This window comes from Mus caroli, unplaced genomic scaffold (genome assembly GCF_978045245.1).
Source record: "Mus caroli unplaced genomic scaffold, Mus_caroli_1 scaffold_18, whole genome shotgun sequence".
Taxonomy (NCBI): domain Eukaryota; kingdom Metazoa; phylum Chordata; class Mammalia; order Rodentia; family Muridae; genus Mus; species Mus caroli.
The window spans coordinates 5,948,286-5,965,956 of record NW_028227273.1 but is presented as its reverse complement, the minus strand read 5'-3'; the positions used below and the strand labels follow the sequence as shown (position 1 = coordinate 5,965,956).

The 17,671-nt window shown below is 44.0% G+C and overlaps 1 protein-coding gene across 3 annotated transcripts in view; it reads right to left on the bottom strand.

Moving 5' to 3' along the window:
* Lhcgr (luteinizing hormone/choriogonadotropin receptor) overlaps positions 1–17,671 on the bottom strand; it is a 48,756-nt gene that overhangs the window by 18,712 nt on the left and 12,373 nt on the right. For all 3 annotated transcript variants that reach the window (XM_021149364.3, XM_029471475.2, XM_085832702.1), the window contains exons 2-6: positions 9,443–9,514; positions 7,267–7,341; positions 4,683–4,757; positions 2,621–2,695; positions 2,455–2,532 (exon numbers count right to left, since the gene is read on the bottom strand). In XM_021149364.3, the coding sequence (XP_021005023.1) occupies positions 2,455–2,532; positions 2,621–2,695; positions 4,683–4,757; positions 7,267–7,341; positions 9,443–9,514 (375 nt within the window). The remainder of the gene's footprint in view (positions 1–2,454; positions 2,533–2,620; positions 2,696–4,682; positions 4,758–7,266; positions 7,342–9,442; positions 9,515–17,671) is intronic.

The following is a 17,671-nucleotide window of genomic DNA, read 5'->3' as shown; positions in this document are numbered from 1 at the left end:
CAAAGGAAGCCTCATTTAAAATTAGACGTGTTGGTTAGTAAGAACAGAAAAATGATGAGATGTACACATAATCACTGTGTAATTCTCTTTGTCATTCTTAAGAAACAACGGGTGCTAAAAGGTTTGGCCAATGGCATGTCACAACTCAAAGAATCAATACGGTTGACTTGGGAAGAACAAAAAGAACGTACATATGATAGATCACTCTTAAGCAGTGGCCGAGTGCTGAGACAGTGTGACAAGATGTACTGCTTGGTTGATGACATGGCCCCCACAGTGCTCCTGTGGCAATATTTGGGCTGAATCTAGTCCCAGCAATGCAGGCAGATGAACTCAGACAGCTTGTTTGAGCTCCTTGAGGGATCCAGAACTGAGCATAGCAGAACAAAGCAGAGGGACCTCCCAGGGAGGAGAGGAGGCATGGAAGGGAAATGCATGAACAAAATCCTAAACTAATTTACTTCTTCAGTTTCTGTCCTGACTTCCCTCAATAGATTGACTGTGATTGGGATGTGTAAGTCAAATAAACTTCCTTCCCGTGTTATGGCCTTTCACAGCAATACAAAGCAAAGTAGAATACCCGGGAAGGGAAAAGCTCAAATGAGGAATTGCCTAGATCAGATCCATCTGTGGGCACATTTATGGGGCATTGTTTTGACTGATGATTGATATGAGAGGGCAATGCCCATCGTTGGTAGCACCATCCCTAAGCCTGGGCTGAGGAAGAAAGCTGGTGGGGCACAGATCTGGGAATGAGCCAGAGAATAAGTCAACACACTTCATCCCTCCATCTCTGTTGCTCTGAGTTCCCTTAGTAATAGACTGATAACAGGAAGTGTAAGAAAATAAACCCTTTCCCCTCCATTGCTTTTGCTCAGGGTGTTTTGTCACAGGAACAGAAAATCAAACTAGAACAGCATTAACAAAACCCAAACTGCTGGAGATGGTCTCACCCAACTGACTTGCTCTGGGTTGTTAGTTTGAAGTGTTAATTGTGGTTAATTGTGGCAATTGTGATAACTATGTGGCTGACATAGTGTGAGTGTACTTATATCTGTGAAAGGAGGCGTCACTAATCCCACTGAATAGAGATGGGGCCTGGGCTCAACCAGACTGACACTGCATGGTTGGCTGTGTTTGGATCTGAGACTAACATTGAGGTGCCCAGTTGCCTTTGTACTGTGGTGTGTCATGGGTGCCGTCATAAATCTTGTCATATTTTACAGGGTCTTAGGAAAAACAATTGGCATGACCTTCTCCTAACCAAGGGATGATCAAGGCTGTTTGTTTTGTGTGATTGGCTGAAACCACCAGCATCCAGACTATTTTAAAAGTTGCATAGCTAAGTGCTGCTCACTGGGGGGGTGGGGGGGGGAGGTTGAGTGGGTTGGGACACGTCAAGGTGGCCTCTTGAGATGTAATGAAAAGCCACAGTGGCTATGAAGGGACATAGCAAGAATAATGCATAGTTTTAACCTTATCCTCTCAGAGCCTTTCCTGTACCACGAGCGGTGTTTTGTTTTCATTAAATGAGCTCACAGTTGGTAAAGATCTGGGTGGAGGTGGGCCAGACTGGTTCCATCAAGAGCAAAATCAGAAATCCAGCTAATAATGAAAAGAGAAGGCTTGCTTTCATTATTTTCTAATTAAGGAGTTGAACTTTATAGCTGGGAAAATAAGGCTTTCCTCAGCAAGTATAATCCCCTTTATCCAGCAGGGTGCTCCACATGACCCTTCACTTACACAAGGGCCCATTCAACTGAGAACAAGTGCTGAGCAAATGACTAATCACACCCCTGTGAGATGCAGGGCCGGGAACTGGGAGGGACATGGAGCACAATGGCCCAAGAGCACTCTGGGAGGAGCGGAGTCTGGAGTTCCCATTAGCTTCAGGTGTGCACTGTTTCTCTTAAAATCACATCCAACACCAGGCAATAGCCCTGCAAAACCAATACTATGCAGCTCTTTTGCATACATGCAGAATCCTGTCCATGGAAAAGGCTCTCTGGGAGCTCACAGTTCCCCAGGAACTGTCCCAACATGTCTTGAAGGTCTCCACCCTCCCACTCCTGTTTGGCTCCATCTCCATTAAGTTCCCATACCCACGAGGGGGTAATTCTTGGTTTCTGATTAAACTTAGGTCTAAATTGCTAGCAGTTTTATATTTTGATCTTTGAATAGAGGTCCAGCCTCCAAGAGTTAGTTACCCTTGAGCAGGAAGAACTTCACACACAGGATGTCAATGTTGCCCATCCTTCAGACTCAGCAGTTTGTTGTCATGCTAGCATGTGGCCCAGCTGCTGTCCCATACAACTCCCACAGTCGGCAGTCTAGATTAAGTCATCAGAGACTAAGGGATGTGGTGAATCACAGAGCCTAACGCTGACCTCAGACTAGAAGTGAGAGTTGCAGCAGGCTTGTGTGGCAGAGCAAGAATCCAGAGGTTGTACTCACAGTGTGATGGACTCATTATTCATCCCCTGGAAAGCATTCCCTGGTATGGTGGTTATGTATAAGTTATCACAGATTTCCCTTGGGGAAAGAAATGAGAAATATTTACTTCCCAAATTGTAGATGCAAATAGGAAATGGTTACGCATAGCAATCAGCCTGATACTTACAGAATGAAATTAAATTCAGAGGAAGAGATCTTCGAAACATCTGGGAGGGTCCGGATGCCTGTGTTACAGATGCTCCTGCGATTCAGGGCAGGGTGGTGATGCGGGCAGAGAGTATAAGCGATTATCGTTACGTTATGAATACAGAGGAGAACAGGAAGACACTTGGCAGACACCGCTCTCACATGACACTTTAGGATATTGCATTTGGCTTTCTGAGTTACACTTCTAGCTGGTGAAGACCATCAGAACTGAGAGGGCTCCATGGCTAGGAGAGGTCCCCGTAAGGTTTGCTCTTTAGAGGTTTAGGGCTGAGACCGTGCTTCTGGGTATTTTGGCTTTGCATTTCCAGTCAGTCTTCCTTTAAAGCCATTGTACTTTCCTGTTGGATTGCAGTTCATTCCCTCCTGATAGGACTGTGCTCCATACTATGGATAGTTCCAGAAAGGAACTTTCTCCCTTTGGGCAGGTTTTAACTCCTCACACGTTGCAGGGAGATTAATGTTTTGAGAAACCTATACCCTTCTAATTATTAGAAACTTGACTTATCTACTTTGTGGTTCAGGAAGTTCTTCCTAGTATCCCATTGAAACCATTGAACATTCTTTTCTGTGGACGGAGACACTCAAGGCTTCTGCTTCTTATTTAACCTCTAAAGGAGAGAGCAGCTCATGTGACAGTTGAAATTGAAGAACACTTCGTTATAAGAATGAGACTCCGTCAGAGGCATGCAGGCTCTGGACTTCTGCCAGTGGAGTTTTAAGCCCAGTAGACATGTGCTCCAGACAACTGATAGGAGCTACCTGGCCCTCTGATGACAATGACACCCAGCAGGTTTCTCTCCGTGCTTGATCATCTCCATGTTACTGTTAATTCATAGGAATGAATATGGTACAGGGATAAAGGTGTTCAGAGTCAATCCATGCCTTGTCTACACTAGGGTTAGCAGGAGGTTCAGACTGTAGTCTGGACTTGAATTGGGGAGTCCCACATTTGGGGATTAAATGCTATTTATGAAAGTCAATTGGCTAATAAGAGGCCGTGCTAGTCAAATTTGGGTCTGGATTATCCTTAATACCTTCTAAAGTGGTGGATGTTTATGTGTCCAAGGTACCTTGGAGGTTGGGAAACATCTTGGGTTTACAATTATCCATAGAGAATTACACCACAGCTAGCTGTAGCTTCTGTATGGCTCCTCGGAACAAGACTGACTGTGTAGATCATAACAGACAGGCCCCTTCCTCATCCTCTCTTTCTTTTTTCATTTTGTTTAGATGGTAGTGAAAATGGTACTCCCCTGGGGACTCCTGAAACTTAGTTTCTCAAGAAGTAGAGAGAAGGGTGTCTCTGTGAGGAGGGTGTAAACTTTTCTGTGTGGTAGGGATGACTTGCTATGGGGGAAGATTACCTGCCAACACAGCTAAGACTGTAGTAAATTTTAAGAATCCTACATTGCTGGTAGGGCTGGCTGCTGTCAGACTATGGTGGGACTCCATTTGTCATGCTAGCCAGTAGACTTGGTAGATTTAATTATGAAACCTACTGCAAAGGGAACAGTACTCTCCTCTGGTGTGTGGGGCAGAGGGGATGTGGGGAGCCCCTTATATGTGTATCAAAACTCCCAGAAGAGTAAAAGCAAGGAATTCTGACTACATTTAAACCAGAAGGCTAACGAGGAGAGGCAGGCAAACACAGTGTTGACTATTGGTCAAAACCCTTTTTCAGGGTACTGCAGAGATGGCTCAGTGGTGAATAGTTCAGAATGCTTGCTGCTCTTGGAGGTGACCAGAGTTCAGTTCCCAGGACCCACACAGCAGCTCACGACTGCCTGTAACTTAAGCTCCAGAGCGTCCTGCTCCCTCTGCTGTCCATTGTGGGCACTCCACGCCTGTACAAACCTACACACAGATACACAGACACACACAGACACACACTAAAAACGTTGAAACAAAATCTTAAAAATAAATCCCCCAAAATGACTTCCAACATTTTGATCACATTCAGTTTCACAGATGCCCATCTTCACCCCGCCCCCCAGATGTTTATAAAGGAACATTTTCCTCACAGGTATTTTAACCGAGGGAGGTTTGTAAAAGCACCGGGTTCAATGTATATCAGGTTTTTGGTGTTCTGGATCAGTCTGTGAAGAGAGAAGGGGGAATGGGCAGTGGTTTAGTAGATGTCTGGATACACAGCACTGGTCACCAGGCACTGTTGACTAAAATCCCACCAATGATATTAATTACGTTTAATGTCTAACACAAGTTCCTGGGATGCTGGGCTATCCTGAGGACCCTGCTAGCTATTTCCAAGAGGCTGTGCCTTCCCTTCTAAGATGACAGGCGTAGGCATCTTAGCTGGGAGTTTATATGTGTGTATCTTTACTTCTGTTCCTCCACACCAGATAACACCAAGGTCCAGTGCTCCTGACCAAGTAGAGCTTGCCCACTATGGAGCCTGCACACTGGTCATGACGGGAGATGATGTTCCCAGGAGAATGAACAAATAAATATGGCTCTTGGAGGCAAATCAGGTCTGTTCATACTGAGTTGGTAAGCACACTAAGAAGTTATCCAGATAGGTACACATCCAGAATAGCACAGGACAGATGCCTTGGGATTCAGATTGCTGGAACCTTATGCTCATTCTATAGATGATATAGATATAGATGATATAGATTTCTATGTATGACTCCCATCCTCCTATCTTCCCTTTGAAGACGATGACTACGCCGAGGATGACAGTGACGATGATGCTGATACCCTCTGCCATTACTCTTCCAACCATCTAATGGTTTATTTTCTCTCCCTTCTGGTTTCCTTTACAACAATCCACCAAATAGGGTAGGTTCTGGTGAATACACTAAAGTCTCTGCCAATGTTGATGGTGAAAGTTGAATGACTTATCATTCATTTGAAGAGTAACAGGACTTGAATGGGATCTAGTTTTTCTGATTCCAAGTATAACACTCATACTATAGTGACTATTGACACTTGGAACATGGACATAAGGTTGGAGTCTTTAGATGTGAGTTACTCTGTGGTAGTGATCTCCTAATAACTGAATCAAGTGATCATCAGTCAGACAAGCGAGAGGTTGTCTCCAAGGACCAACCATAGAACATTTACTTATACAGTCACACATTCTATCAACATTTATTGTCTATTCGTATCAAGCACTTGCCATAGCTATGTAAGATACCACCATGGACAAGGCATAGAGACTGAATGAGGCTTCCATGCAAGTCTCTGGGCCTCCTTTAAAAGCCCACAAACATCCTCAGGAGAGGGCTTTAATTTCCTCTCAGTTGATGTCTTTCTTTGTTTGTCACTTGCTGGCCCGATGATGCTTCAGCATTACCTGGGAAGCCTGTTAATGTTGCAGAATTTCAGGTTTGGGACTGCACAGTCATCTACCAAAGAATGAACCCTGTGTACAAAGCACAGTAAGTCCAGACAATTTCTTTGAAATTTAATTACCCATTGTTTGGCCTTTTCTGTAATTCTTTGGTGAATTACTCTCAATTCTATGACTATCCTGTCATGTCCTGTTGGATATTTGTATTTCAGCTTCTCTGTGTTCCAGCAGCTCTTAGGTCAAGACATGCAATAGATTAGGTACTCCTGTGCTTATTAATTAATCAATCAGCTTAGATAGTTACTCACTGGACCATTGATGGAGCCCTTCTAGTGTAATGGAAAACACACAAGCTTTAGAGAAAGATGGGGTTGGAGTTTAATTTCAGCCCAGCCAGTGTCTAAAGTATCCACACACTCTCCCAGCTTCCATTCTGTTCTCTGGACAAAATGGTAATGGTCTAAGTATGGTGGGCAGCCATGAAAAGCAGAGATACAACTTAGAGGAAATGCCAAGCAGTAGAGAGGACAAGCATTCGATGTACACCCTTCCCTTCCTTTCGACTTGCCTACAGGGGAATCTGAGGGTCCTGCAGGAAGCCCTGGTGGGAGCCCTCTGTGGTGGCATATGAAGTCTGGTTTGTAAGTCATGTGACCTAGTGTCTAGTCTAGCTCTGATACTAACCTGCTGTCTAACCTCAGGCAAGTGAGTTTCTAGTGTAGGCTCATCACTTGGAAGCTGAAGTCAGTCTTTTTGAGTTGGGCATGTCTGTGTATGATCATTTCGAAACATGTACTTTTAAGACTAAATCTAACAATAATAATACCAATAAAGTCCAATGAGCCGACTCTTCACAGGCTTAACACAAGGCTTGTCATGGTTACTGTTAACATAGCACTTACTTGAAAGAATGACTGGGCCTGAACAGCCCCTGATGAGCCAACTCTAGATCTCTAAGCTCCCTTCGAACTTCCCACCTACTCTAAGTATTCTATACCCCTTCCCCAAACCCCAGGAGGCAAGAGCTACTTGGCAGGACTTCACAATGTCAATTTTAATTTCCAGCATTGTGTTGTTGATGTTTCAGAGTTTACACAGTTCCTAGGGAAAAGCAGTTGTCACCATAGCAACTCTCAGACCACAGCAGGGACAGAGATTAGTGCCTGCCCAGACCTAGTAATTGTTGCCTCTTGGATTCCTAGCATTGGATGCTTGAACAGAAATACCAAGTGGGCTCCCAGCAGCCAGGATAATAGTGTACAGCAATAAGCTATCTCTTAGCTGATGCTTACATTTCAGACAGATTGAGGAGGTTGTCAAAGGCATTAGCTTCTATCCTTTCCAGGGAATCACTCTGAGAGATTTCACTAGGGAAGATGGAAAAAAAAAGAAAAAACACATGAGAGACATGAATATGTCCTTGTGATAATGATGTGTGTGTGTGTGTGTGTGTGCATGTGTGTGTGTGTGTCTCCTGTGTCCTCTGAGAAGGAACAGGAATGTAGAATTTGTTCCTACATCAGTAAAGGCTAACAGTTTCCTATAAGAATATAAATGGATATCTACAACTCTAGTGCAATTAAAATACAAGTTTCGGTTGTACCCATTCATATAAAAGTCTGTTCTCTTGGTTGTTTGAATCACACATTGTTAGAAGTGCATAGGATCTTTAAAAAAATGTCTGGTCAGGTTCTCTTGCTTGACAGCTCCGGAAAGCAATATGCTAATTACATGAGGGTGCTAGGCTACAATTGAGATCTCTGAGGTGCCCATGCATCACTTCAGTGAGGCTTTAATTTGGATTGAATTGGCTGTTTCATAACTTAACTCTTGATTTCTCAAAACCCATTTCTGAGGTTCTTTCAAGGTAGTTGCAGTGTGGATGGTGGAATCCCGTTATGGATTCTGAACATCGTTTTCCTCTAGTTTCTCAGTCTGTAAACACATTGACGACTAGAAATCCCTTCTATTCTCATCCGAGTCCTGGTGGTTCATAGTGCTTGGCACAGAGCTACAGATTGAATGAATAAAGAGGCAAGTGGACTACTGGTTAAATTTATTTCTTAAGAAAGGCACAAAAGTAAATGAATCAGTTTTGGCATAGATCAAACCCAGGCATGGTGGTAATGTCAAAATTCCCACAAAAGCTGCCATTTGCTGACAGGTGAGAAAAGATTCTCCAAAACACAAGTGTGGTTTTGTTTGTGCATCCCTAAGGTTAATGCTCACAGAAGGCATCAGACTCCAAGAGAGCTTCAGCTCACAGAAAGGCAGTGCCTAAGGCAACAGCTTGTCATGGATGGCTCCTGGGCGGTTTCATCCATATCTGATAGTCTGCTTATTTAACTGTGCCTGCTTTTAGTAGGAGGTCTCAATGCATTAAAAGTTACGAACACTCAGAACATCTACACTTCAAAGCAGAAGTGCTCACCCATAGTGAGTTTCCTGTAACCACGCTGTTATTGAGGACTTTTTTTTTTTAAAAAAAGATTTATTTTATGTGTTGTGTGTATTTCTGTGTATGTGAATGTGTGTGAAGATACCCTCAGAGGCCAGAAGATGGCATTGGACCCCCTGGAGCTGAGGTTACAGGCAGCCACAGAATGTGACGCTGGGAACTGAACTCCACAGCCAGAGCTGGAAGTACTCTTGATAATGATAATATTTGTAATGTTATCATTGCTTGCTAATACCTTAAGGGACAGCAGAGGTTCTGCACAGAGCCAAATGGTCAGTACAATCTTTCTAGGGCATGTGAATCTGCTTTAACAGTCCTTTGAATTGTTTAGTGATGGCCCACTGGTGGGGAGGAACCAGCCAGCGGCTGAGCCTGTTGGGCTCAGGCTAATGTTAATAGGGATGACACAGCATTCTCTCTCCTAGAAGCGTCTATCTGAGTATTATGAAGTCTATGAGGCTCTGGAAGCTGAGACCCAGGAACAAGAGGCTCTCAGAGGAACCGAGATCATACAGCATTGCTGGGCCACTTCACACTTTTGGTTCACGCTGTTTATCAGCACAGCTAGAAAAGCTGAGCTTTTTTCCTGTCCTCATTCTATTTTACATGCAATGATTATCTTACAACGCACAATAAACTTTTAACATGTTTTCATCAACGTGGGAATTATCAAAAGATAGTGACATCAGGGACTAGTTGCTGTAGCACAGAGGGACTTTCATGATTGAAATCTATCTCTTTTCTACTTAAAAAGAATATTATCACTTATCAAAATGCATTCAGTTCTTTGAAGCAAGGTTAATTATCTGGATTTTAATGACTCTTGAAAATCATACCACTTCTTCAAAGGCTACTAGATATTATTTGTATTACAAAGATTAAAAATAGTTGGGTTTCCTAAACACAGTTTCTCTCTTAGAAAAATTATTCTCTTGCAACTACATTTTCTCTTCAAAAAAATTTCATTGTTTCAATTATAAATGGCTTTTGATATTCAGTATCTTACTTACATTTTTACGACCTCATTAAGTCCCCTGAAAGCTTGTGATGGGATTACTTTGACAGGGAGATAGGTGAGAGATCTGGAAAAGAAAACAGTAAAAGCTTAAGGGTTAGGGCTGGCTGTTTTCCAGGTTCATGAACAGTGGTGTGTATGTGTGTGTGTGTGTGTGTGTGTGTGTGCATTGTGTGCATTGTGTGTGTGTATTGTTTGTGTATGTGTGTGTAGTATGTATGTCTGTGTAGTGTGTGTATAGTGTTTGTGTAGTATATATATGTACAGTATATGCATTTAGTGTGTATTGTGTGTATATTATGCATGTGTGTGTAGTGTATATGTGGATGGTGTGCAAATGTATGTGTGTATGTGTGTGTAGTATGTGTATGGTGTATGTGTATGTAGTATGGGTGTGCAGTGTGTGCATAGTATATATAGTATACTTTCCTCAACTCTGTTTCGGGTTCTTCCTTAATTCAACTGGAATAGCAATTCCTATCTTGTTGAGAGATTTCATCGAGATAGGGCAGGACACCAAATAAATAGTTTCCAACAGCTCTGAAGTGATCTTGGCTTGGCTTTTGAAAATGGGCAAGAAGCTATTTGTAACTGTGAGGAAACAAGTTGGCAAATGACAGTCAGAAAGCGTGAGGAGGAGGAAGAAAACCACAGTGATAGTGTTTCCATGTCACAGAGAAGATCATTCTCAACCGCCATTAACTTCTGCAGGCCACTGATTCCCGTTTCAGAGCCTAATCACTTTCCTCCTATGGTTAATTCATGGGCATCAAATGTCATTTGAGGGAGTATTTTTGAGAGGTTTTTCCTTCAGACCCTCAGAGTCGCTACTACTGAAGTATTGTTTCAGTTGCCCCAGAAGCTGTGCAGGACTTAAGAATTGAGAAAAGAGTAACAGTCAGCCATAGCAAAACCAGTGCCAAGTGGTGTGTGAGCATCAGGGTAAGTGGGACGTGCTTCTTCAAGGGAAGGAGAAATGTTCAACATTGGCTGAGTGCTCACAATGGCTCAAGACTTCTGGGCCCAAGGCTTTGAAGGAAGTGAATCAAGATATTTCTGGTGTCTTAGTTTAGGCTTTACTGCTGTGAACAGATACCATGACCAAGAAAACTTGTAAGGACATTTTATTGGGACTGGCTTACAGGTTCAGAGGTTCAGTCCATTATCATCAAGGTGTGAACATGGCAGCCTCCAGGCAGGCATGGCTCAGGAGGAGTTGAGAGTTCTACATCTTCATCTGAAAGCTACTAGCAGAATACCGGCTTTTAGGCAGCTTGAATAAAGGTCTTAAAGCCCACACCCTCAGTACCACACCTATTCCAACAAGGCCACACCTCCTAATAGTGCCACACCTGTGACCGAGTGTATACAAACCATCACATCCAGTGAACATACTCATGTGAGAAATAGCCTGGTTGCTCATGGGGTCTGTATAGAGGGGATTGCCTTAGCCACCAGGAAAGCGCACCTTCTCTCTGAGAGCAGACATCAGTCAGTAGGTGACAGAGGGGACTTGCTGCCTTCCTAAGTGGCTGTGAGAGTTACATACAGCCTCCTATGACTTTATTCCACATGACAGAAGGACAGTGGAGTGAAATGAGTGCTTCCTTTTGGCAAAAGAAGGCACTGGGTCACAAAGAGATGGAGTAAATCGACCTGGGCAACAACCAAGCTGACTGACCCAGAATGCCCTTTCTTCTGGGCAATATGGCACAGAAGTGGGCATTTGAATCCTAGGTCCTTCTCTGTTGGCAAACAAGAATGTTCTACCTTCTCTGTTCTTCTCACAAAGCAATTCTTTTCTTGCAGACAATGCAGAGGAATTTCAGGAATGTCAGTGCTGAAAAATGCTTTCACTCACCAGTTTCTCAGAGACCATGAGACCAGAAGGAGTAATGCAAACAAGATTCTCTGGTTCTCTTCTCCAGGACAGGCCCACCAAGCCCCTCTCTCCACCGTTACTTAATCAGAGCTCTCACAAACACAGGGGACAGTGGAGGGAGAAAGCTTCTTGCTGTGGTGTGTTTGCTCCCTATATTTCTCCTGGAATCATGTCTGCTTGGCTTCCTGATTAAAAACACAGTTTTATGGCTCTCTGCACTGCCACGCCAATAAATTTCTGAAAGAGAAAGCTGTATTCTACTGTACCCCATGCCACATCAATAAACCTGACAGCCAAATTCCGATCCCAGAATCTTTATTGCTGCGGATAATGCAGCACAGAACATGTTTTGGAGAGTGTTTCAGTAAAAGCTTCAGCTGAATCCTTCAGAGCTGTTTATTCATGCAAATGGAGCTCCCAGCCAAAGCCTCTGGGCAGACAGCCTCCTCTTCCAAATGGGAGCCCGCGCGCGAGCGAGCGCTTTGGTTCCCACAGGAGCAGTTTGGTTTAGATTTGACCAGGGAGGTTGCCTGAGATCCTGATTGATGTGGGGCTGAGGTCTGAGGAGCAAAGGTTGGAGTGAACGGAGAGGAGCTGTAAATCATGCACTGGCTGTCCCCAGTGCAGGATGAAATTTTCCAGTTGATTTTCCAGTCTATAGAGCAGGAGAAGCAGCTGAGAGGAGAATGAAGAGTCCCCAGCATCAGAAGGATCAGAGGAGAGTAGCAGGTGCCTTTGTGGATGTGACTAGGTCAGGAGAGAGGCCTAGGGACAGAGGCTAAGGAGAGAAGTGAAGTAAGGAGGTGTCTGGCGCTTTCACCACAGTTGTGTCTCCACGAAGCAGGATGGAGAACATGGGCCCATGGCTCCAAAACAGATTCAAAATTGTTACCCACTGCCACAGGCCACATATTTCATTCCAAGATGTCATGTCTTCTTTTCTAATTTGTCTTCAAGTGACAGCAGTTTCTGTGCACTCAAGTGTCTGTTTGTCATCTCTGAAAGCACCCTTTCACGAGTAACCAACAATGTAAAAACCTATATAGTGACTCATAGTTTTAAGGGGCATGGTGACATTTTTCCTCCGGATATACGATGCGTAATGGGCAGATGGAGTCATCGGTGTATCCACCACCTCGGGCAGGCATCATTTCTTTCCGTCAGAAATTGGGAAACATTCAAAATCCTCTCTCCTTGCTATTTTGAAGCAGTCATTAATCGTTACCATAGTTAACCTCCTGTGCTGTAGGAGGGTAGGAGTCTTCTTCTTACCCAGCTGTGATTTGTTAGCACCCATTTGGGATCCTCCTTTGAGGGTGCTGCTTTCCTGATGGATACTGTTGTCGGAGTTATTCCTCCCTCCTGACTGGTATTTGGACGTCCTGCCTTTGCTGGTGCTCCCTTCCTGATGGATACTGCTGTTGGAGTTATTCCTCCCACCTGCCTGGGATTTGTCAAAACCCATTTGAAAGCCTTTCCTTTTGATGGATGCCTCAATTATCCATTCTATGGTGCCAGGAATTTTTGGCAATGGGAATAATTTTCCAAATAAGCCTATTCTCATAAACACTAAGTACTAAACACTTAGAACTAAAACACACGAGCATACCTTAGTATTATTATCAGTGTTGAATAAAGAGAAGAAACCATAAAAGGGGACTTAAAAATTAACGAAAATCGGAGACTTCTGTGCTCAATGATCGTGCTATTGCAAAGAAGACATATGCTCACTTAAGTCCTTGTACTTGAGAAGTAAAAGAAGAAAAATTTTGTTTCCATTCTTTTCCTTTCCATTCATTTGTATTTTGAAGTTAGACATAATTTCATTCCAAAAGAACCCGTGCAGTAAAGATAATATAGAACATGTTTATGTCTGTGAGAAATGGGACAAGAGCCCAGTATGAGGATAGGATGGCAGCTCCTAAGGGCAGCATCTTGAAAGGAATGGATGCCACACACATAACAGAGAAGGCAAAGGAAGAGCCCTTATTCTGTCAAAAGCAAGTGGATGACACCCCTAACTACATATCTATCCCCAGGGGAAAGGGACTCAGGGGTGGGGACAAGGAATGCCAGCAGTATATGGGGGTCTCATTTCTAGATGGCTTCAGGGGCTATCAGATAGCTGCCATGATAAAGAAGTGAAGCAGGATATAATGGACATGGTAAAAACAGATGTTTCAGACATGTAAAACAGCGTAATCAGATCTCCACTACTCCAAGGCTGCCCCTGATAATCAAAACACAATGGCATTACTCACTCACTCAACCAGACACAGCCCTACAACTCCATGATGCCCACTGGGACAGTATATAAGCAGAGACTAAGGGCAAATGAGCTCTGCACATCTGGAGAGGCATCGCCTTGACCTGTCCTACTGCTGGAGAGTCTCCCTCAGGATCCTGACCCTCGAATGAAAGACTGCTCTTAGAGACTGGTCCCCCCCACCTACCTTTGCTGTGGATAGCCCTGGTGCTGTTTGTATATTGATTCTAATTCAGCTTCCCCAAGAGAGGTTACCTGGGATGAGGAGTGAACCACACACTCAGGACTTCATGAATGAATAAAGAAACCTTCTAAGGAATAAAGAAACCAATCACTGGGCAAGTAGGTGGGATTTCCTGGTCCGAGGAAGGAAGAGAAGAGGCAGGAAAGAGAGAGATGAGTTTTTGGACAGGGAAAGTGGGAGGATACGATGTATCTGTAAGTGGCCCCTGGTTTAAATGGCGAATCCACCAGGATTTGCCACCAGATTATTTATATTTAATATGGCTACAAGATTAGGATTCTAGTTGTTGAACCCAGTGATTGAATTACCTGTTGATTCTGAGTTCAGTTTGTGTGGTATTTTCCTTCATGCTGCTACTCAACTGGGTTCCAGAGAGAAAAGCATGGCTGCAAAGCGTGGGTTTACAAGAAGTGCACACCAAAGGCCATGGGAATTTGGAAGAGTGAGGCTGCTGTGGTAGTGACCTGCCAGTGGGAACTTAGCGAGTTGGGTGGCAAGATTTTGGAGCTCTGGGTCACTAGATGAGTACAGTCTGGCCATGCTCACCAGTGCCTGGCTGACCAGTTTGCAGGGGCCTGTTGGTGTAGCATGGATTACTTTTTAAAAATTCCCACTACAGACCTTCAGGTAAGATACATCCTTGGGAAGATGGGCTTAGGGCTGTCGTTAGAAATCTTAAGTGTGAACCTTATATGATGACCCTCAGCATAATAGAGTATACTAACTACCTTCTTGCTCATGACACAGGAATATTGGGCCCATGAGAGTTCACCTTGCAGCATGGAGTATTCTCCGAGTGAATGACTGAGACACCACGAGCTGTTGCTCAGATTTCACATCTCAGTCTTATAGATTGTGACTTTTGGATTTTTGAAATGAATCAATGAGGCAGCACAGGTGACACCTGGATTGTGATGGAACCCCACTTGCCTGTGCTGTACAGGTTATGGCAGGTACTTACCTGCGATGACAAGGGCTGCCTCAGTTTATCAGCCTTGGGAACTTTTCTACTCATTAGTGCAATCTGTGGGTCCCAAGGCACATGTGGGATACAGCTAAAGATGAAGAAGAGGTCTCAACTCCTCAGGGTTGGAAATGAAGCCATTCATAGTCCAAGGATCCTATAAATGACCACTTGCCCTGGTTAGTTTTACTGTCAACTTGAGTCAGCTGGAGACTAAGAGCCACAGCTGAAGATCTGCCTCTATCGTATGGGCATGAAGCCATGGCTGGGAGAAACTGTCTTGGTAAATGATTGATGCAGGAGGGACCAGCCTGCTGTGGGCTGCACCACCCTTAGGAAGGGAGTCCTGCACTGGGGAAGGGAGCCAGTGAGGAAGAAGCAAAAAGTGTGCCTTCATGGTTTCTGCTCCAGGTTCCTGCCTGTACTTCCTTCAGTGAGGGACTGTTACCTGAAAGTGTAAGCTGAAATAAAACTTCCCCATCTCAAATTGTTTTTTGAGAATGAAACTAGAGCACTGGGATTCCAGTAAAACCATGGGCATATTTGAAGTGGGACACAGCCACCTCTGGATGCAGAGTTACCACCTAGTGCCCACTCCCACACCACTTTAGTGCTGGTTTTGCCCAATTTCCTTATCCCAGAGTCAGTTTGTGAATCTCAGATCCCATCTACTCCTGTTATCCCAAATACGAGATCTCCATTCCTGAGGGAACACTGCTGCCCCAGGATAGTTCTCAGCTCTGTGGAGGATTAACTCAGTAGCTCATGTTGTTGTGTTCTGGTTGTTAAAGTAGGCCTCTGGGCACAGATGGGGGATCCTGTATTGGACTGTATTCTGCTGTGGAGTTAGTTCTTTCAGTTAATGTTCTGATAGGCTGCCAAAAGTCTCCTGTAAGATATGGGCTTATCTCCCACATCCATGGAATAGTGCTCCAGGACATATACCCTCATCCTAAGATTTTACCTCATTCTTGTGAGTCGTAGAGGAAGGCACCGCCCCTTTCTTACGGTGAGCATTCTAGAGGACCATCCTACACCCAGAGCGCTCATGCTATGCACTTTTTAAAAAACCTGGCCTACTAACTGTACCCTGTTTTTACCTAGCCTCAGTTGCTAAGCTCTGAGTGCACCATGTGGCAGAATTAAGCAACCAATAATTCTTTTTTTTTTAAAATATTTTTTATTACGTATTTTCCTCAATTACATTTCCAATGCTATCCCAAAAGTCCCCCATACCCTCCCCCCTACTTCCCAACCCATCCATTCCGATTTTTTGGCCCTGGCGTTCCCCTGTACTGGGGCATATAAAGTTTGCATGTCCAATGGGCCTCTCTTTCTAGTGATGGACGACTAGGCCATCTTTTGATACATATGCAGCTGGAGTCAAGAGCTCCGGGGTACTGGTTAGTTCATAATGTTGTTGCACCTACAGGGTTGCAGATCTCTTTAGCTCCTTGGATACTTTCTCTAGCTCCTCAATTGGGGGCCCTGTGATCCATCCAATAACTGACTGTGAGCATCCACTTATGTGTTTGCTAGGCCCCGGCATAGTCTCACAAGAGACAGCTATATCAGGGTCCTTTCAGCAAACGCTTGCTAGTGTATGCAATGGTGTCATCGTTTGGAGGCTAATTATGGGATGGATCCCTGGATATGGCAGTCTCTAGATGGTCCATCCTTTTGTCTCAGCTCCAAACTTTGTCTCTGTAACTCCTTCCATGGGTGATTGTTTCCAATTCTAAGAAGGGGCAAAGTGTCCACACTTTGGTCTTCGTTCTTCTTGAGTTTCATGTGTTTTACAAATTGTCTCTTATATCTCAGGTATACTAAGTTTCTGGGCTAATATCCACTTATTAGTGAGTACATATCATTTGAGTTCTTTTGTGATTGTGTTACCTCACTCAGGATGATGCCCTCCAGGTCCAACCATTTGCCTAGGAATTTCATAAATTCATTCTTTTTAATAGCTGAGTAGTACTCCATTGTGTAAATGTACCACATTTTTTGTATCCATTCCTCTTTTGAGGGGCATCTGGGTTCTTTCCAGCTTCTGGCTATTATAAATAAGGCTGCTATGAACATAGTGGAGCATGTGTCCTTCTTACCGGCAACTGATAATTCTTGTCATTCAGATAAATCCAATTCCCTTGAAGAAAACAAGGCAGTGTATTGTGCCTTCCCTAGTCAATATGATGCCTCTTGGGCCCTCAAAGATGGGGCTAAGGTTCTTCTCTTGTTTTGTTTTGAGTTTAATTAGCATAGACAGTATTGGGAGGAGCTAGTGTGTCCAGTTCACCAGCTTGCTACTCAGCTCTCAAAGTCAGGTTAGTTTGGAAAGCTTCAGCAGGGCTGCAGTGCCCTGCCTTTAAGGAAGGAGATAGATTTAGAAATTCTTGGTTAAGAAAACCTATCAACCGAGGAACATTTGAATTATCAAAAGGCCTTTGTTCTACAGAAGGATTCACTGCATGGTTCCTTTAAATAGCAAGCTCTCTAGGTGAATGAAAAAATAGACTTCAATTGACAGTTTTTTAAAAAAGACAGGTTCTGGTTACATAAAGCAAACGATAGCTGTAGGGTTCTCACCTCCTGGAGGTTCCTCAGAGTGCAAGTGCTTCCCCAGGCAGCCCCGCCTTCTGAGAGTCCTAGGCAGAGCAATGCCAGAGGGGGAGGCAGGCTCAAGGAGAAATCTCACATTCATCTCAAGTCCCCAAAACCTGGGGAGAGTTTTGGTCATCTTTTGGGAGCTCTAACTGCTCCTTCTGCCCAGTGTGGAGCAGGAGTGAAATAATTTTATTAACCACCTTCTAACTGTGTAAGAATGCTCCCCCCCCCCCACATTATTCAGTCAAGATAGCTATAAACGCA